Below are 21,425 nucleotides of genomic sequence, written 5' to 3'. Positions count from 1 at the left end.
AAATATGATACACAGATTTATAGTATGTAATAACAATCTATGGAAAGTATTAATTTATAGCAACAAAAGTTTGAGCACTAATTAGGAATGAAGTTAGGCTAATTAAAATAACAAAGCAGTTAGCATTTTGAAATAGCTAGGGATTAGTGTCTACCTGGTCAAAGGGTTATGAGTTTAATAATGTCTATCTGTATCTCTAATTATTGTAGATTCTAGAAGTTATACTTTTTTGCTATAAAGATTTCATGTTTCGGATTCCTTGGGTGCCTAGCACTCGGTTTTCTCCTGTAGAATCAACAAAGTGAGAAAAGAACACTACCGGCCTGTTATGATTGGAAGCCATCGAAGCAGGCCTATTGTTTGAGGGAAGGAATCACACAACTATATGGGCCACATTCTCGAGGATGGGCTGTCTCTCTCTCTCTCTCTCTCTCTCTCTCTCTCTCTCTCTCTCTCTCTCTCTCTCTCTCTAGCTATGCCGGGATGGTTCACGTTGTTGGACCCAGCCAAGTCTACGACCCGACCTCGGCTCCGACCATGCCGGCCTCCGCTGCACCGCACCCCGTCGTCGCCATGCCGCTGCATGCTCCTCGATCGCCGCCCCGATCACCTCTGACCGACGACCCGGCCTGCGCTCCGCTGCGCTGCTGCTCCTCACCGCCGTGCCTTTATAACTGACGATGGCACGCCGCGTCGTCCTTGCAGCCGCAGCAGGCAGCGTCGTCACCTGAACCAGGCGTCGAAGTAGCTAGCAGCCAGCAGCCCCTGCGCGCGAGCCGTCGCCGTCGTCCGTCATGGCGGACGTGCTGGTGGACTCCCAGCGCCGCGTCCTCATCAGCGGATACGGGTACGGCCTCCCCCCGCCGCAGCCTGCAGAGAGCCTGCTGCTCGGCCGCCTCGACCAGATCGACCTCCGGGTAAGTACGTACGTCGTGTAGTTGCTGATGGGCCGGCCGGTGATGGCCGGCGGCCGGTCCGGCCGCATGCATGGACGTTTGTATTGTGTGTATACATCGTCCATGCACACCGATGTGATGCATGCCTCCATCCCTGTGTGGTGTTTTCGTGCAGCTGCGGCAGCTGGAGGAGCAGCAGCAGCAGCGCCGCCCGTCGCACGACGATCATGGCGCGCCCGCCCCGGCCCCGGCCCCGACCCGCCGCGCGCCGGCGGCGCAGCACCAGCACACCAAGTCCATGCCGGCGGCGCTGCAGCACGTGCAGGTGCGGGGCGACCTCATGGACCGCCTCAACCTGCTGGAGTCCCGCATCAGGCAGGTCAGCTGCGAGCTGGGCCTGGACAGCGGCGGCGGCAAGGCCGTCCATCCCCAGTTCGGGCTGGGGCTAGGTCTGGGATCCTCCTCGTCCGTGCCGGCAGTCGAGGATCCCGCCACGTGGTCCGACTCCGCGCCGGTGGCGGTGGTGGACCCAGCGTTCGGCGGCGGCAAGGTGCAGAACAAGCCCGCGGCGGCCGGCGGGAGCTGGAGCGCCGTGGAGATCCTGCAGCGGGGCGCGCGCCAGCTCCACCGCAGCACCAGCAAGCCCAACCCACCCATCAAGGTGAGCTCCGCTCCGACGATTCACCGCCGACGACGACGACAGAAAAACCTCTCTGATCGATTTTGCACATTGATCGATCAGGGATTCCAGATGCGAGAAAAAGTTCTGATCTTGTTGTTCCGTTTGTTTGATTTGAAAAAGGTGAACAAATTGAAAGAAGCGAAATCCGCGTGCGAGAAGGAGAAGAGGAAGGCGGAGCGCAGCAAGTCTCTGACGAAGGCGGAACGCAGCAAGTCGCTGACGAGCAGGCTGTGGCTCATGGTTGGATGTAAGCATTAGTTGGATGCTGAAAAAGTGAAAAAAATTGCCAATAACAAGCATGGGATGAACTGATCTTTACATATATGTTTTTGTAATTTTTGTTTCTACTCTGATTTGATCTACTTCCGTCCAATCATTAGCTGTACACAGGTCTGTATGGGTTTCAGAGTATTAGTACCACTTCGATAGAATTCCCGATTCAGTTTGCTTCGTGATGATAACAATGTCAGATACTCACATATTTTCACTTCTGATTTGATGCTAGCTGAGCGTAGTCTGTTTTTTGAGATAGAGCAGATCACTAAACAAGGCCTTTTGCTGCATTATTGTGGTACTGTTGATCATTTTTGGATAATATTTGTCAAATAAAAACGAAAATGCTACAATACTCAAAACTGAAAAATTTTCAGAACTAAACAAGGCCTTTGCTGCATTATTGGAGCTTGCACATGCAGTATCTCTGAAACTAGTCTGAACATGCAGCATACCGATGAAAAAAGTTTGAACATGCAGTATCTCTGAAACTAGTTTGAACGTGTACTCTTTTTCTTTTTTGCGTGGAAATGTGAAATTGTGTGAACAGCAATAGGCAATAGCATAATTGTTTCGCATGCATCTGTGAACTAGTGCGAATAGCAGTAGCATATTTTTTTTCTTCCATGATTCGGTGATACAGTGAGCTTTACTACAGTGATTTCGTTCAGATACAGTGCATCAAGAAAGTCTACATAATATTTGGCACACGGTTGATCCTTGTTTGTTTGTGTTGGATAAAGTGTTCATTAGATTCTTACTCCATAGAAACTACCTGTACAAACTATGCATTATTGTGAATAATATATACTTTCTAATGATAGAGTATTGAAGCTATCGAAACTAAGTTAATTTTGAGCATTGGGAGTGCCCTTAAAATCTCCATGGCTGCTGCTGCTCCTTCCCCCAAAACACATTAAAACAATTAAAATCTTGTACAACAAACAATGCTTGAGATTGAGGCATTACCGCAAAACCATGAACAAACTACTACTGGTCTGCTTGGTTTGCGACCAAAATTTATCATGCCAGTAAGCCAAAGCTAGGCAAAAAAAAAAAAAGAGAAATTGGCAAGTTTTGGCAACAAACCAAATAATAACTAAAATCACGGCTTGTCAAATCTTACATCTTTTCCTTCCAAGAGAAAGATCGATTCTGACCTGTAAAGATGAGTTGTGTGAATGTGCAGTGCACAGCAGTAGCACGGTAGCAGTGTCCATTTGTCCAGCATACATATATAGCATCCGGTTGGGCCTGCCTGAGGAAAGGAAGCAAAATGATGCGATGGGATGGCCGGCTCCAAGAATAGGCAGGTTGGCACACAGCAGCAGGTGGGGCAGGCAAGCAGCGCCAGCGCGGGCGCGCGGGGGCCGGAGAATGCGGTGGAGCGCACGTCTCGGCGGTGACCCGGTCGCCGGCCCAAACATAGCCGGCTGCTTAAACTTGGCGCGCCGGTGGCCACCACATAATTAACCCGCCATTTCAACCCCCCTCCCTCCTCCCTCTCCTCCGATTGGGCCCACCAACCAGAGAGAGGGTGAGAGGGCCCCCCCGCCACCGTCAATAACCCCACCCAGTCAGCGTGCCGGCGTCCGGTGCTGCTCTGCCACCGCCCTCCGGTGCCGGTGGTGCTGACGTGCACGCTGGACTAGCAAGCGCTGCTGCTGCTGCTGGTGGTCGAGCTAGTACGTAGCACACCAGGCCAGCCATGTCGCGCCGCGGGACGCTCCCGCCGGCGCTGCTGCTGCTGCTGCTGCTGCTGCTGCTGGCGGCGGCGGCAATAACCACCGTGTCCGGGCAGGGCCGGCCCGTGACCGAGAGCGGCGCGGAGACGCCGCCCACGCCGTCCAGCTTCACGCCCAAGGACAGCTTCCTGATCGACTGCGGCGGGACGGCGCCCGTCACCGCCGACGGCAAGTCGTACAAGACGGACGCGCAGGCCAACCACCTGCTCTCCGCCAGCGACGCCATCCGCGTCGCCGCCGACGACAAGGCCGGCCTGCCTTCGCCGCTGTACGACACCGCGCGGGTCTTCAAGGAGGAGGCCGTCTACAGCTTCCCGCTCACCGTCCCGGGCTGGCACTTCGTCCGCATCTACCTCTTCCCCATCAAGGGCGGCGACGTGGACCTGGCGTCCTCCACCTTCAGCGTCGTCACCGACGACAACGTCCTCCTCCACAGCTTCACCCCGGAGAACAAGCCGGTGATGAAGGAGTACGTGATCAACGCCACCGAGAACCACCTCGCGCTCAAGTTCCAGCCGCTCAAGGGCTCCGCCGCCTTCGTCAACGCCATCGAGGTGGTGAACGCCCCCGACGAGCTCATCACCGACTCGGCGCTGGCCGTCCAGCCGCTGGGCGAGATCACCGGCCTCGTCCACGACGCGTACCAGGTCCTGTACCGGATCAACGTCGGCGGCCCCGCCATCGGCCCCGCCAACGACACGCTGGGCCGGCGGTGGGAGACCGACGCGTCCTACGTGCAGACCAAGGCGGCGGTGAAGGACGTGTCGGTGCCCACCAGCACCATCAAGTTCCCCGACGGCACGTCCCGTCTCGTGGCGCCGACGCTGGTGTACGCCAGCGCCGCCAAGATGGCGGACGCCGACGTCGGGAGCGCCAACTTCAACCTGACGTGGAAGGTGGACGTGGACCCGTCCTTCAGCTACCTGGTCCGCCTCTTCTTCGCCGACATCGTCAGCAAGGCCACCAACGACCTCTACTTCGACGTCTACATCAGCGGGCGCAAGGCCGTGTCCGGGCTGGACCTGTCCACGGTGACCGGCGGCGAGCTGGCGGCGCCCTACTACAAGGACTTCGTGGTGAACTCGTCGTCGCTGGAGGGCGGGGACGGGAAGCTGAGCGTCCAGGTTGGTCCCATGGGGCAGGACACGGGGCGCATCGACGCGCTGCTCAACGGCATGGAGGTGCTCAAGATGAGCAACTCCGTGGGCAGCCTTGACGGCGAGTTCGGCGTGGACGGGCGGAAGGCCGACGACGGCGTCGGCGGGCGGAAGGCGGTGGCGGCCGTGGGTTTCGCCATGATGTTCGGCGCGTTCGCGGGGCTAGGCGCCATGGTGGTCAAGTGGTACAAGCGGCCGCAGGACTGGGAGCGACGGGAGAGCTTCTCGTCGTGGCTGCTCCCCATCCACACGGGGCAGTCCTTCACGACGGGGAGCAAAGGCGGCGGGTACGGGTCCCACAAGAGCGGCAACACCTTCTCCTCCACCATGGGGCTGGGCCGCTTCTTCTCGTTCGCCGAGATCCAGGCGGCGACGGGGAACTGGGACGAGAAGAACATCATCGGCGTGGGAGGGTTCGGCAACGTGTACGTCGGGGAGATCGACGACGACGGCGGCACCAAGACCAAGGTGGCGGTGAAGCGCGGGAGCGCCGAGTCGGAGCAGGGCATCAACGAGTTCAACACGGAGATCCAGATGCTGTCCAAGCTGCGGCACCGGCACCTGGTGTCGCTCATCGGCTACTGCGACGAGAACCAGGAGATGATCCTGGTGTACGAGTACATGCACAACGGCGTGTTCCGGGACCACATCTACGGCAAGGAAGGGGTGGCGCCGCTGCCGTGGAAGCAGCGGCTGGAGATCTGCATCGGCGCCGCCAGGGGGCTGCACTACCTGCACACGGGCACGGCGCAGGGGATCATCCACCGGGACGTCAAGACCACCAACATCCTGCTGGACGACAACTTCGTGGCCAAGGTGTCGGACTTCGGGCTGTCCAAGGACGGGCCAGGGATGAACCAGCTCCACGTCAGCACCGCCGTGAAGGGAAGCTTCGGGTACCTGGACCCGGAGTACTTCAGGTGCCAGCAGCTGACGGACAAGTCGGACGTCTACTCCTTCGGAGTGGTGCTGCTGGAGGCGCTGTGCGCGCGGCCGCCCATCGACCCGCAGCTGCCGCGGGAGCAGGTGTCGCTGGCGGAGTGGGGCATGCAGTGGAAGCGCAAGGGACTCATCGAGAAGATCATGGACCCCAAGCTCGCCGGAACCGTCAACCCGGAGTCGCTGGCCAAGTTCGCCGAGACGGCCGAGAAGTGCCTCGCCGAGTTCGGCAGCGACCGCATCTCCATGGGGGACGTGCTGTGGAACCTCGAGTACGCGCTGCAGCTGCAGGACTCCAACCCGCCCGAGGGAGCGGGGGAGGACGCCTGCGAGGGCGGCGGAGGCGGCGGCGGCGCCGTCGTCCCCGCGGCCAGCGCCTCGGGCGGCGGCGTGCCGGACGCGTCCACCACCGCCGCCGGGGAGCTCTTCCAGCAGCTCGCCGACATGCAGGGGAGGTGATCCATCGACGATCGGCCAGCCAAACCGATATGATCGACACGCACGCACTGCACATTGTATACGTGGCATGGCATGGCAATCTGACTGACTCAACTCAGCTCATATCGATGCATGTATTGCACGGTGAAAATTCGATTCGTTAAAACACAAATTCAAAAGAGTGGTGAGTACGTATGTGTATAAATATATGTATATGTACGTGTAATAACTAGCACTGATCGATACGTACATTCTTTCAACCTGCTGTTCTGAGACGTGGGGTCTGGACTACTGCTGAAGGAGGGGGAGCTCATCATTATTTCTGAAATCTCCAATCTAATATACATGTGCCATAATGTATTTGTAATTTCGTGATGGTGTGATACTGGCCCCCTCATTTCATTTTTCACCGTGGTAGTGAAGCCGGAGACACGTAGCTAGGTCGCTGCAAATTTTGCTCCATCTTTGTTTCTTATGAGTCTTCACCAAAATATTGAAGAGAAAGAGGCTAATATCGCTGCCCAGTTCACGTGTGAGTGGTTCGAGCCAAGGCGCACGTGTTGCATAGCATAGCAAAATCCTCTCGTTCCGAGGCTGTACATGATGAGAAGTGATATACAGAGGCACACACCAATGATTTAACATATAAATCAACTGGTTTGGACACCTGACAAATGTGAGTTGGAAAGAGAAATGAACTAATTTGTCATAAACCTCCCTAGTATACTTGAGTCCACATGATGACGCGTGAAACAAACAAAATCCTAGAGTAGTAGCGTTCGGCTTAATTCTTAATTCAATTATTTTTTAAAATGATTCAATTATTAAAGTTCGTTCTGAGGGAAACTTTTCTTTTTAAAAAATAGCTAATAAGAACTTTGGTATTTACCAACTATAGAAAGAAGATCGATAAACACAAAAGTCAGTCTTATATATGGGTCAAATGATAAATCAAAATGAAGGGTTAGTCTTGAGCGACCTTCCAAACATCAGCAAATCTGGGAATTTTTAGTGCCTAATGACTAACATCCTCGTCAGGTGTGCTTCGAGGCGAAGGATGCATCTTTTTAGACAACCAAATGGCTAAACCCACACGTAATGCCATGCTACTGGTTGGGGATGCCTTGGTTTAGGCCGGTTTCACCACTTAAAAGTTTATTGCCGGTTATATCAAATGTTTAGATACATACATAGAGTATCAAATATAGACTATTTACGAAACTAAAAATATAGCTAGAGAGTAATTTGTGAAACGAATCTTTTGAGCTTAATTAGTCCATGATTAGACATTAATTGTCAAATAAAACAAAAATGCTACACAATTAGTATTCAACTATGGACTAAATAGGCTCAAAAGATTCGTCTCGCAAATTATCCTCTAGTCGTTGTTTTAGTTTTGTAAATAGTACATATTTAGTACTTTATATATGTGTCCAAATATTAATGTGAGGAGTGGTAGAAAAAATCACCGGGAACCAAGTAGGGCCTTAGTGTACATGGCCTGGTCAGCTGGAATATCTTGATACCATGGGGCCATATTTCTAGTATTTCTTGACTTAGACCGTTGGAAAATTGAAAAGTGAACTCTATATGTACTAACATTCTAAGATATACATGATTTCTCTTTAATCTCTCATTGAAGAGAATATGAAAATTCAGATACATTTTATTCATTTGCGTATGTGAACTTATAATATATGAAATTACTAAGGCCTTGTTTAGTTTCGAAAAATTTCACATTTTTGTACTGTAGCATTTTCGTTTTTATTTGACAAATATTATCCAATCATAGAGTAATTAGGCTCAAAAGATTCATCTCGTGATTTACAGGTAAACTGTACAATTAGTTTTTATTTTTGTCTATATCTAATGCTTCATGCATGTGCTTCAAGATTTGTTGTGACGGGAAATCTTGAAAAGTTTTTGGTTTTCGGGGTGAACTAAACAAAGCCTAAGTAGTTTATGCAAGATCGACTAGAAGAAAACTCCCTCGCGGATGGCCGACATTGCAACCCCCGTTTGAAGTCCTCATATCATCCTGCGCTTTAGCCTAGAACGGGAACATGACCTACGTTCTCGTTTTCAGGTTCCACGTTTCGGGAACGTCTACATTCCGAAAACGCAAATATTCCTATTCCCATGTTATAAAATGGCACTCTAAGTTCCCGTTCTCGTTCTGAAGACGGGGACAAGAACATGGCTGCTAAGATCCTGCGTGGATGCGTGAGGTGAGCGCCCTCGTGCACTTGCCGAGCATTGCTCGCTGCCAGAGTTTGTCGTTGCACTAGGAGTACTTTTTCCACCAGCCATCAGTGTTTTTCTCTCACAATAAATCGGCCAACAGTAATTTCATTCATGACTTTTCAGACTAGCGAACAGAGGGGTTTAGATTTGAAAAGTTTTTGGATTTTAATACTATAATAATTTTATTTGTATTTGTCAATTATTATCTAAAAATAGACTAAATAGGCTCAAAAGTTTTCTCTCGTGATTTCTAACCTAGCTGTGCAATAAATTATTTTTTAATCTATATTTAATGTTTTATAAATGTGCCGTAAGATTCTATGTGCCTAAGAATCTTGGAAAGTTTTTGAATTCTGGATGAAACTAAACGAGACCTAGGATTAGGGAAAGAGAACTGAGAGCATCTCCAAGAGATTAGCCAAAATGACTATCTAAATTTAGTGATTTAGCTATTTTGTAAAATAGCTCCTACTTAAAAAAACTAGACCACTCCAATAGACTATCTAAATTAAGACTCTCCATATTCAAAACCCTGCCACGTCACCTAATCTCCCGTCTTATCGGATCACGGCGACGTTTGCGTCTCGTAAGCCGCCGTCTGGGAATCATCTTCGTCAATTTGAAGTCACGATCTGCTAGCTAGCCAAGTCACGATATTAGCACGAATGGCATTTTTGAGAACTTCATAGTACTGCTGTTAGTCAGTGCACAAGTGACTTGTGTCGATATTCATAATTCTCTCTTCTTCTAGGTAGAACTCAAATTGGTCCCTTTGTAACTCAAGTTTTTCTTTCTCCAGTCTGATCCTTTCTTCCTGCAATGTGAAGGCTTTCTTGTACCGTTCCTCTTTCTTCAACTCCTTCTCTGCATCAGCTTCTTTCTTTTTTGCCAAAAGATAATCCAATTCTTCGATGCTAGAATGTTGCCGTAATTTATGCTTCTCCTTCTTTTGCCCTTGAGGTCTCTGAAGTGCACTATCAGAATGTTGATTCTCATCAACAGTACGAGCAGGCAGCAAAGGAGTAGCTGATGTATGACTTGAATTGGCTGAAACCTTCTGCTTTTTATTGTTTGGCTTCTGAGTTTCCATCTGTTTTTGCCTATCTGCCCACTTAGCTTGACCTTTTAATAATTTCCAGCAATGCTTGTAAGGAATTTGCCTATGCTGCTTGTCTTCTCTGATAAACATTTTCAATGCATCTGCTTGCTACATAGTGGACAAAGATGAATGTGTGACATGCATCAAAATCATTTACAATTGGAAAGGGAAAGATGTGATGTCAAACCTTGCCATCGATGGTCACTCCACTTTGATTTCTGCCCTCAATCTTAGAAAGACAACCCGCAAAGAGGTTCACATCGTGCTGTATACCAGACCAACGGTTCATCAGAGAGCCTTGCGAGCGGTCAGATGAGAAATCCTTGTGCGTATGAAAATGTTCATGTATTCGTTTCCAATATGTGGTACGTGATTGGTCCACACCTTTCACTGGATCCAAGCTCACGTTTAGCCACGATTTGACAAGTTGTTCATCCTCATGAATTGTGAAATTTTTTGTTCTTTTCGGATTTCTTGCTTGAACCTCATCTTGTGCAACTAATTCCTGAGCAGGAGGTGCATTTTCAGAATGACCAGCAACAAAGCCGTTTGTAATCAGGTCAGTGAAATATCCCCCTGAATCCATGGCACCTATGATAACAAATAATAAAGAACATTAATGATATAAATTATACTGCTCACTGTTTGGTAATACGACTAACAAACACCATAATTTTAGACCTTGCAGTAACAATAAGACACTAAAAGTAAGACTTCAGGAAATGCAGTGACAATCAGACTACAAGTAGGAATTCACATAAACTAACACACTACAAGACTGCATGATTTCACAACAACTAACACACTAATTGACTGATGCATATCCCTAGTCTATTGACCTCAAGCATCTCGTACAGAGCAGGAAAAATTAATATTAGGTACACTATAACTAAGTTCATCCTTGCTGTGACAATCAGACTTGACTGATGTATACCCATGCTGCCTCAAGTGACCTCAGCCTGTCCTACGAAGTGTAGAAAATATCAATAGCATGACGAACTGCATCTGGGTCTTTCAAGCAAAGGTTAATCGTTTGGTTTTCAAAATTAAAATTATGCATGCACTGTGAAGGAAATACCATGGGCAGAGAGCACAAGTGCAACAGCTGCAAAGCAGCAAGAATAATGTTGAAAAAAACTAACCTTGCCCATTGCCTTGCATCGATGCTGCAAAACAAATATTAATATTAATTTCTAATCTAAATGTCACTCTACAACTAGAGAAAATATATCAGTTCAGTCTCAAACAAATTGCTATTTCTGGTGACAGAGCCAAACACCACATTCTCAAATTACTACATAAACTCAACAGGGCATCACTTCTGAGTGCAATTATTTCCAAACACGAGGTCATTCATAATTCAGCCCTCGGCTACAGAACATACAAAAATTCATCCGTACAAGAGAGGAGCAAGATATGGAAAAAATTGATGACAATTCATTTCTAGATTTTATTTCCTGAATTAAATCGATTTTGCTCAGAGCAAAACACCGCTATGAACAAATTGAGAAATAAAATAAAATTAACAAGGCCTCACCAGAAAAATCCTCCACGCCGTCGACCTGGTTTGCACCTAGGATGGGAAACTGCGATGGCTGCCCACTGGCTGGGAAAGATAACTGCTGGGCACCGAAGCCGGTGGGAGGCACCACCCGCCGGCGCAGCAGTCCGACTCTTTCGTTTTTCATCCAATCTAGATTCATGAGCTCCTCACAACGACTGGAATCTTGGCTACCTTGACTCATGGAACTACCAGGCAAGTGAAGCATCGGAGAAGACCGGGCGCCATACCCCCTGCGCGCAGTTGCCAAAAACAGGAGGACGCGGCGGCAGGGACATGGGGGGTGCTTGCAGGGGGCGACGAGCAGCAGATTGGTGAGGGAGTTGGGCGGAAGCAGCAGGGGACGCACTTTGTTCGCGGGAAACTGCAGGAGAAGATGCGGGAAGAGGGAAACGCTGAGCGCGCCAACAGCCTCATGGCGAGCGATGTGGGCTCTCCAGGAATAGAGAGCGGAGGGGGAGGGATGGAGAGCGATTAGATTTGGATAGTCACTTAGAGAGACTATTGGAGAACAGTTTTTTCTACTAATAGCTAAATTTAGCTTTACAAAACGTTTTAGAACATCTCTCGGAGATGCTCTGAATAAAGGAAGGAGCAGCGAGGCAAGAAAGACGTAAGCATGTGTGAGAGAGTTGAGAGACGCTGTCAACAGCAACTGGCGAGATTTTGGGCCACTAGGCCTTATTAGGCCTTCGGTGTAGAGGGAAGCAAGTAAAAATATGTATGTTTTTTTACGCTCAATGCTTAACGTATATGTATTTATTCTAGCTTTATTTTCTCTTTTTTCAGTATACACATATATATACACTATATATACAACTTTTTTACTAAAATCTTTAGGTATTCAGTTAAATATTAGTGAGGCAGCCCTGTCACGTTTTCACTTCAGAATGCTATACTTATACACAAAACAACTCCTTATTTTTTTCTAGGATATTGCATATATGGTCATACATCCATCTTTGTTTCTAAATTTTGTCACAAATTAGGAATGACGAGCTTTTGGCGAAGAAACATTTTACGAATTACTAATGAAAACAAGACACTGATTGATCATCAGTCACCAACGGCCTGTTCACTTGGCTGATAAGTCATAACTAAAAGTATTATTCGCTGATTTATTGTGAGAGAAAAAATATTATTAAATGACTGCTAGATACGGTAGATAAGCTTAAGCGAATAGGCTGACAAACTATCATCATACGTGTTATGATTGTTTGGTCATTTTTCATGTCAAGATTGTCTGTCAATCCCAATTATGCTTGTACCCTGTCTATAATATAAACAGGTGATCAAGGGGAGAAGGAAAACCGTACACACTACAGACCACACTAGTCCAGCTCCAGCCTAATTATCCTAAGCAGAAAACAATGCAAGCTAGTCAAACCCAACAAGCATGCTGGGCCCCACAGGCTTCTTCTACTTCTACAACAAGGAAAAGGAAGCTCTGTTTTCGCCTAAAAAAAGCTCTGATAGAGTGCGGAGTCATCCTCCCCTCCTTCCCGGTGTGCACGTAGCAAAATGCAAAACCGCGAACAGTGTGGTCGGCCCTGGAAAAAAGAAATGGCGACAGACTTGCCAACATACCCACACGCATGTTTTCGTCACGAACACGTAGGCCCCAGTTTAGGCGGCCCCACGCATCAGTAGGAGCCGTGTGGGCGTCTATAACGTCGCTAAACCTGGAAAGGTCCGTCCCTTTCTTCTCATAAATACCAACCGGGACACCCTGGAGAAGGAAGCAAAACGGGTCACTTACACTCCGGGCCCACAGACAGGAGATCGATGAAGAGGTTTAGCACATTGGTTTTTTCTTAGCTTATTATCAGGTTTGGTTTGGTGTGCGCTGATCTACCAAACAAAACTGGGCACCGTGTAAGAAATTTTTTTTATTGTTTTTGTCGTTTCAGTCTTATAGAAAAATTGTGATGAAACTAAAGATAGCTTGTTACGAAATAACAGCCAATTACATTTATATATGATTGAAAATAACAGCCAATTACATTTAGTTTTGCCTCTTTTTTTAATAATAGAAGAAATATACAACTTGATCCTCCAAAGAGAGGAGTTAGACCACCTTGTTACAAAAAATAAGACATTGCATGGCCTTACCGAATAAACGAACAGACTCGACACACGATTATGAAAATAAAAGGCTATTACGAAATAGAACATGCAAGCCAGAGACAATTAGTTTTGTTATGATCTTTTAGATACATAGCTTTTGCTATGTACCTAGATATACATTACGTTTAAATACATAGAAAAATATTATGTATCTAAAAAAACTAGAACGACTTACAATTTAAAACAGATGTACATGAAACTTATTTGGTAAATCAATATTATGCTAGGTGAAGAAATACTCTATTAGTCCAATAATTTTCATTAAAACTAGTGATGGGAGGAACAACCTGACAAATATCCATCGCGGCTGCACAAGTATCTATACTCCATTTTGTTGCAATTTATAGATTATTTTGGATTTTTTAGATATATGAAACTTTTATTATGTATCTAGAGTTGTAGACATATATCGTATATCTAAGTACATAACTAGCATCTAAAAATGGCGGAACCACCTATAATTTGGAACAGTGGGTGGCATTACTTAATTTTAAAAAGGCAAATATAAATCTTATTTATTTATCAAAAGGAATTATGGAGCTACTTTAACAAGCCACTAGTATGCTCTAGCTAACAAATTTTAGCCTAATGTCTAGTGATGGGCTCATCGCCTCATGGATATCATGAGCAAGCAGCACCCACCGACCCAGCGCGTCTGGCACGGGTCCCACCGCTTCCTCCTCCCCGCATGGCCCCACCCAACCCCTAACGTGTACACCCGCTGGGTGCACGTAGCCACGGGACGGACCGCCCCTCTCCCGGTCACCCTGTCCCCACCGCCACCCAATCAGGCGCCGACGCGTGTAAATATCCGCCTCACGCGCGCGCTGCCGGCGCGATCCGACGGTCCTGATCGACCCCGCGGGCCCGCCGAGACCGGCGACGGGCGGTCAAAGGCGGGCCGCCCCACCGGCTGCGCCCGGTCACCCCCGCCTCGGGCGCCGCGAAGCTATTTAGCAACCCGGTGGCCGCGGCGCCGGCAACGGCTGCCACACCAACACACACACAGACAGACGGGCGCAGGAAGAGGAGGGGGAAGAACCGAAGGAGGAAGGAGATGAGAGGGAAATAATTTAGCAGCGGAAGCGGAAGAAGCAGCAGCACGAGGTGGGGGAAGCGGCAGCGGGGTGAGATTTTTTTTTGAACCCCTCTTGCTTTTGTGCACGCGATTGATTGCCGGACTGGTTGCGAGGGGGCGGAGTTCGTGCGCTCGCCGGCGTGGGGAGGATTCGTGGTGGGATGGCCACCGGATACCGCCGTGTTGGGGGATTTTTTAGGGGGTGGATGGGCGCCGGTTCCCGCAATGCAGCGCGCCTGAATTTTGGGGTTCGAGGCGGGAATTCTGCTCCTGCTCCTGCTGTCGCTGGTTTGGTTTTGCTAGCCGTTTCGATTTGGTTTGGGTTTGGTTTGCAGCGAGTTTTTGCTTAGGGTTCAAATTCAATTCGTCCGAGGGGAGCGAAGTTTAGTTCTGAGGGTTTCTGCCTGCCCAATCTAGTTGTCGTCTTCTACCTTCCCCAAGCTCTACCGATAAAGTCCCCCCAAAATATTTCCTTTTTCTTTTTATTTCTCCCCCGTAGCGGTTAATTTGGCCTGGTAGGCGGAAGGCGGTAGCAATCTACGTCTTTGCTTCCTCCAGCAGCGCCATTAGCGTTCGCTTCGTGCCGCTGCGTACATGATGTGTTTATGTTCTTGTCCCCTTCGGTTGCTGAACCGGATGGTTGGTGGAAAGCCAACCCAGCAAAAGTACTCCATGGTATTAGTTATTGGGGTGATTATCTTTTTTTTTTCTACCTAAGATTGTTGTTTCAAATGTTCTCTATGTGATTACGTTCTTTGCTTTTGGGGTTACTTCTTTCCCGTGTGCACTCCTGCGTTATCTTCTTTGCACTGCAGAATATCTTCCGCCTGGGTACATGTAGGGATTGTCTGCGTTTCCCCCGAGATAAGATTTGGCGGTACAATTACTTCACTGGCTGCAATACCTCTGATTGATGTATAAGCGGGTGGTTAGGTACCACCCTGCTGCTGTAATTTGGGGAGAATCGATGCCTAGCTGGCCAACACCGTGGTGGTTTGAGCTTAGTTCATGGTCTGGGCAGTCCACGATTGTGCTGTCATTAGGTCTATCAAGTTTTATGGAATGCTGATTTTACATTGGAAATTTGTAGTCTTGGGCTCTTGGCCTCTCGGGGAAGGCTAAGGATCTCAGCTTTGTAGGCCAATTTCGCTAATTAGTAGTATCTGATGAATAGAGGCACGTTACATCTGGGTCTTACATAGTAGCTTCTTATATACTCTTATAACAGACAACTAAATACCTGGATTTTGTTGCTTCAAGTTGGTGCAGGCTCTTTTATTTATCGCTTGCAGCTTGATCCAGTTTTGTTCCCTTAATCATCTGTTACTTGCCTTGTTTGCAGTTAGGAAACTGACCTGGTTAGTTTCGTGTTTTGCTGAGATGAACACAATTTGTTTCGCTTATATGAAAGCTTACAGTGCACACATTTTTTTTGTTAGTGCAAAACAAAGTGAAAAATATATGATGCATAATTCCTTTGCATGTCCTTAATACCGTTGACACCTGCTCTCTTTTTACAGGTTCTGGCTGAAGTATTTTAAGGTCTTTATTATCAGTGATACCAGTAATGTGCCTTGCCTCTTGTACGTGATTGTACAAGGCAATGAACGGAACTCATCCCTGGACCTCCATGTCCGGGGGTGCATGTTCTAACCTTGGATATGCCAGGGACATGAATGGTAATGTTCCAATTAGCACCACAAATTCCTCTGGGCCAAGTATTGGAGTTAGCTCGTTGGTGACTGACGCCAACTCGTCACTTTCCGGTGGTGCTCAGTTACAGCCAAGTACTAGCATGAATGGTGATTCATTGATGCGTGTTCCTGCATCACCAATGTCATTTTCATCCAATAACATCTCTGGCTCTTCAGTCATTGACGGTTCCATCATGCAGCAAAGTCCACCCCAAGAGCAGGTGCAGAAACGGAGGTCTTCAAGTGTAACATCACAACCTGTGATCGATGCTGGAGGTGCATTGCATGCTCAGAAGAAATCAAGGATTGATGTTAGTCCGGGTGATATCATGCAGCAACAGCTGATTCAGCAGCTGATCCATGGTCAGAATTCTCTTCATTTCCAGGGGCAACAGAACCCACAGCTTCAAGCTTTGATTCAGCAGCATAAACTGGCACAACTTCAGCAACGGCAGCAGCAGCATTTGTTGCAACCATTTTCTCAGATGCAACAACCCCAAGTTGGTATTCCTCGGCTGCCTCAACTTAGGCCACCACTGGCACAGGCTGGAATGCAGTTAAGTGGTCCTGTTAGGACTCCTATCGAGAGTGGGATTTGTTCTCGCAGGATACTGCAGTATTTATTTCACAAGCGTCATCGTCCAGAGGTGAGTTTCTCTATAGTGTTAATTGTTTGTGGGATTATGAGGTACAAGCTCTTGGCAATACAATTTATTTTGAACGATGTTTTCTAGAATAACCCTATAACATACTGGAGGAAGCTTGTTGAAGAGTACTTTGCACCTCGAGCAAGAGAAAGATGGTGTGTCTCTTCTTATGACAACAGAGGGAATTCTTCAGCTGCTGCACCACAGAAATCTCTGGTAATTAATACTTCACACCTACTTGTATTTTATTTCCCACCATATACTGCTCTTTATTTCATGTCTGAACATCACTTTCTGCTTGATGTTCAGTATTAGATTGATTAGCATCAGTGCAAAGCTCTGATTGGGTTACTGAAAACCACATTTAATTTGTCAAGTGCCTTCAATGGTAGAAAAATAGATCTTGTATGCACAACTTTTTGCAGTAAAGAGTTCCATTGTAGCCTGCAGCGGTTAATTTTTTTTCTATATATAAAGATGCGATGGTTACATTCATCAATTTTCTATTGTCTCTATGGTACAGGATACATGGCGATGTGACATTTGCAATACACATGGTGGGAAAGGATATGGTTAGTTGTTCTCTGTCAACTCTACCTGACCAATGATAATGGTTCTTTCATTTGTCCAAATTCTTAGTTTGCTCAGTTCATAGTTGTGATCTATTAGTCTTACCGTATTTTCTGGTAACCTTCTTGTGGCTCTAAAGAATGTCTTGCCATTTCAGACTAGAAAAATATAATACTAACAATTTGTTGATAAGCATTAATAATGATAAAAGTATCATGCAAAGATCATTGCCAAGTTGAAAATTAATCTCTGGATCAGCTGAATGCTTTTTGAAATGTATGAATGTCGCAAGCAAAGAATATTGAAGGATCTGAAGTTTGTAGCTCCTAGTCAGTAGTCACAAATTAAGAGTTTGAGCCCTCTGTTTAGTCTCAAATTGGAATCGAGGTTCTTCACTCAAACACCCCTATTCTACCTGAGCTCTCCCAAACAGGGCCTTTGAACAAGGTGATGCCCTAGTGATTCTTGTTTTCTCACAGTGAATCTCTGGTTAAATCAGATATGTTTTTATGTCTTCGTGCTATCATTTATGCATTCTGCATGTGCTATTAAGATGACATAGATGATTGCCTTAGTTTCTCCTTTCTGAGTAGATTTCTTCTTAACATCTGTAGGTTATTCTCATAGATCATGATTTATTTTGTGCTTTTCCTATTTTCTGTTTCAATGTCTGCCATTAAGCTCGCTAAGTTAACTTTATCTTTTTTTTTTTGGTCTTTGTTCCATTTGGTAGAAGCTACCTATGAAGTACTTCCTAGACTCTGCCAAATTAGATTTGACCATGGTGTTATTGATGAATACTTGTACTTTGACTCACCCAACGAATTCCGGTTGCCAAATGGACAAATGGTGCTGGAGCATGCAAAAGTTGTTCAAAAAAGTGTTTATGAACATCTACATGTTATACATGAGGGACATCTGAGAATCATTTTCACACCAGAACTGAAGGTATGTTGCTTAGCTGTCCTGGTTGCTTGCAAATGCCATTATCCATTTTGGTAACATGCCCATGTTATTTAGCATTTGTAGGCACTGGAATGTTTCAAATGGGTGGCAATTGATAATCATTTCTATTTCCTGATTGCCTGTGAAATGTGTAGATAATGTCCTGGGAGTTCTGTTCACGGCGCCATGAGGAGTACATCACTCGCAAGACTATAGCACCACAGGTGGAGTTCTTTGTCCAGTGTGCTGTTCCTTTGATTTTCGCTACAATTTTTCAAGTCTATAATTTGGCAGGACAGTATGGTAGTTTAATCATCTTTGCCTATATGTGTATATATATTGCTTGGCTATAGGAAACAAATTTATATGATGTGGCATGAGTTGTTGGATCCTGGATTATTTGTTGGGGTGAAAAATGCCTTTCGTTTTGTGCACTCGCATTTATTTCTTATCTTCTCTATGTTTTTATTTGCCCTACAATATTTTACAGCCGCATGGACTTAGTATAAGGTCAAAATATTAAAATTTGTACACATAATGCATCACATTTCTTATTCTAATGCGTATTCATTGTGGGTGCTACCCCAAGTGCATATTCCTTGTACCTGAGTTAACTCCTCTTGTATGGTATGCCACTAACTTTGGTGACTGTTATATCATATCTTCTACTCACCCTTCTGTTTTTCCAGGTTAATAATCTGCTGCAAGTTGCCCAGAAATACCAAGCTGTTGCCAGTGAAAGTGGATCAGCGGGGATATCAAACAATGATGCACAAACCATCTGCAACATGTTAGTGATCCCATATTTCACCTTCAGTACTTGACATTGACATCCACATGTACTGAGCAAAATTTTCTGGTTATCTAATTGATGTGGTTACATCTTTTTCTTCTGTACTGTTAGGTTTGTCACTGCATCACGGCAACTGGCAAAAAATCTAGAGCATCACACCTTAAATGAACATGGGCTTTCTAAAAGATATGTACGCTGCCTGCAGGTAGTTTGAATCCCCCCCTGTTTCTTTTTACAGTTCAAGTACATACATATGCATGCAGCATCTGATGGTTGTCTGTACTTGTCAGATATCGGAGGTGGTGAATCACATGAAGGACTTGATTGAGTTCAGCCACAAGAACAATCTTGGTCCTAAAGGTATGATGATTGTGCACATTTATTTAATAGTGTCTCCAATTTTCATTTAGTTGTGTGAATTAGTTTTTTCTCTCTAAATTATTAGGTTCTTCCTTGCTGTTTTCCCCACATTTTTGTATAAAGATGGTTGGATTTAGTATTAAAATTGGAATCCTGTATTCAGAGGAAATTGAATTTGTAGGTCAAGTTTTGTTTTATAAAAATCTACAGAACCGGAAATCCACCATTTTGACCATAATGGGCTGTACCCAGACAGTTTGATGCGATAACTTGGTAGACATGGTTGTTTTTGGCTTACTCAAGCAGCAAGAGTATTTTTGCAAGTTATGCAGTAGAGTTGAAGAATACCAATGGATAACAGGTAGTAATGTCTGTGCACATGGTATGTAGTGGGAAGTTGAGCATCTCATCTATAATTTGTGTAGCTTCATTTATTTTTTCAGCTGATATCAGCAGAGCAATAAACAACTAAAAAGAAACAATATGAACAATGACAAAAACTGATTGCTGTTTTGATAGTATTGTGATCTTTAGTATGTTAGTGCACCTTCTGTTTGCCCCATTTATCTACACTGCACTTCTAACATTTTCTCTGTTCATATGCAGAGAGCCTGAACAGTTATTCGAAAACCATGGCGAAGTTTCAGAATATGCCTGATTCAAGACAGCTCATGGCTGCTGCTAACCTTGCCAATAACCAGAGCAACACCAAACTAATGGGGGTCAAACAAGAGCCAAGTACTTCTGTGAACAATCAGACTCCTGGTGTTGGAACCATTGGCAATAACACTCTACAGAATGCCACACCTCTAAACAGCTACCAGAATATGCTCAGAAGCTCCAGTGCAAATCCGATTTTGCTGCAGCAGGAGGCATCAAGTGTCTTCAAAGGTCCTGCGGCAATGCACAATGGCATACAGCTGGAAGCGGCCAGATCCTTCCGTGGACCTAACCAAGTGCAGTTCCAACACCCCACGTCATTTCAGCAGCCTATGCCGCAGCAAAACAATTTCCAGGGTTTTGGTGTTAGCCCACAATACCAGCAACATGTGCTTAATCAGCTTCTGCAGGAAGTTAAGAATAATAACAACCGCACAAAAGCACAGCAACCACCTCCAGATGCTCCTAATGCGAGCGGTAGTCTCGCATCAGGAGTTGCTATCCCCAACGTTGCTGCTACTGGGGAGCAGGGACAACATATCAATAATAGCAACAGTAACCATAACAGCGCGGTGAAGGGTGCTGCTCCAGCTGGCACTGGCCCTAGCAATGTGATCAACAATAGCACAGCCAGCATTGCCCCTGGCAGAAACAACAGCTTCAAGTCGGTGAGCAGCAGTCCAGCTGCTGCTGCTGCTACCACTACCGCTGGCAATGCCGTGAACTCAAAGGTCGATGACTCCTTCCTTCAACTGGAGGACCTCGATGACACAATCACTAACGCACTGGTGGAAAGCGGGCTGTTCGGTGCAGGACAAGGGTGGTAGTGCCTTGCCGTGGTAACATGTGAGCATGTCAGCACGGTATATAAACGTCTCACTACTCTTGAGTTCGTTTGCCGTAAGCGCCAAACAATGATGTAGCCTGATTGGTGCTGGCAAGTGCTTTGCCACCCTTGTCTTTCTGGAGCTTCTGTATTGACAGTTTCTCATCATCATATCGTACACTGATGTAACTCCAGATGCGTAAGATAGTGAGTGAGTTGGATTTGGCTTGGGAATCGGGAGTGGTGCAACCACTAGCTGTTAGCGTGTGTATGACATGTTGCTGAATGATATGATGTGATTATCGCAAGGTCACAAACATTACCTCTGTCATGTATATCATTTTCATGCTACAGGGAGTGCCAATTATAATCTCCTGTTATCTAGAACAGGTTGTGTGTTTCGCATGGTTCTATGTCAAATGATAGAAGAAACAAGGATCAATCTTAACTCGTGCTCGCCAGTTTGGTGTCCCAAGCCTCTGGGCAGCACTTCAGTAGACTCTGGTAAAGATGTGTTAGAGATTCTTACGGAAATGTTTTAGGTTAGAGATTCTCACGAAAAGGAATTTACTACTGTTGAGATCGCTTGGCAGCTGGGTTAATACGGACTATTGGAAAGGGAATTACCTACTATTGAAATCGTTTAGCAACTGGATTATTATCTAGTACTATTGAAATCGCTTGGCAACTG

At 46.4% G+C, this 21,425-nt stretch overlaps 4 protein-coding genes across 5 annotated transcripts; 3 read left to right on the top strand and 1 right to left on the bottom strand.

The window, feature by feature from the left end:
* Window positions 323-2,069, top strand: LOC8068367. The gene is made up of 3 exons (XM_002437692.2): window positions 323-917; window positions 1,072-1,557; window positions 1,699-2,069. Exons 1-3 carry the CDS (start codon window positions 795-797, stop codon window positions 1,834-1,836), a joined length of 747 nt encoding a protein of 248 aa, XP_002437737.1. The 5' UTR covers window positions 323-794; the 3' UTR covers window positions 1,837-2,069.
* On the top strand, window positions 3,177-6,500 carry LOC8069034 (probable receptor-like protein kinase At2g21480). The gene has a single exon (XM_002437691.2). The coding sequence runs from the start codon at window positions 3,560-3,562 to the stop codon at window positions 6,149-6,151; it is 2,592 nt and encodes an 863-aa protein (XP_002437736.1). The 5' UTR covers window positions 3,177-3,559; the 3' UTR covers window positions 6,152-6,500.
* Window positions 8,847-13,828, bottom strand: LOC8069033 (glutathione S-transferase T3). The gene is made up of 3 exons (XM_021449183.1): window positions 10,616-13,828; window positions 9,661-10,064; window positions 8,847-9,581 (listed from the first exon to the last, which is right to left on the bottom strand). Exons 1-3 carry the CDS (start codon window positions 10,632-10,634, stop codon window positions 9,072-9,074), a joined length of 933 nt encoding a protein of 310 aa, XP_021304858.1. The 5' UTR covers window positions 10,635-13,828; the 3' UTR covers window positions 8,847-9,071.
* LOC110431238 (probable transcriptional regulator SLK2) lies at window positions 14,132-21,135 on the top strand. 2 transcript variants are annotated; one of them, XM_021450092.1, is made up of 10 exons: window positions 14,132-14,288; window positions 15,760-16,580; window positions 16,668-16,796; window positions 17,104-17,152; window positions 17,884-18,098; window positions 18,251-18,319; window positions 18,785-18,885; window positions 19,000-19,093; window positions 19,179-19,248; window positions 19,855-21,135. In XM_021450092.1, the coding sequence occupies exons 2-10, from the start codon at window positions 15,843-15,845 to the stop codon at window positions 20,733-20,735; spliced, it is 2,346 nt and encodes a 781-aa protein (XP_021305767.1). In that variant the 5' UTR covers window positions 14,132-14,288; window positions 15,760-15,842; the 3' UTR covers window positions 20,736-21,135. The 2 variants fall into 2 exon arrangements, with proteins under 2 accessions (XP_021305767.1, XP_021305768.1); XM_021450093.1 differs by having other exon boundaries at window positions 14,133-14,268.

This window comes from Sorghum bicolor, chromosome 10 (assembly GCF_000003195.3).
Source record: "Sorghum bicolor cultivar BTx623 chromosome 10, Sorghum_bicolor_NCBIv3, whole genome shotgun sequence".
NCBI classification, from domain to species: Eukaryota; Viridiplantae; Streptophyta; class Magnoliopsida; order Poales; family Poaceae; genus Sorghum; species Sorghum bicolor.
The sequence above is the reverse complement of the archived record's forward strand: the minus strand, read 5'-3'. Positions and strand labels throughout refer to the sequence as shown.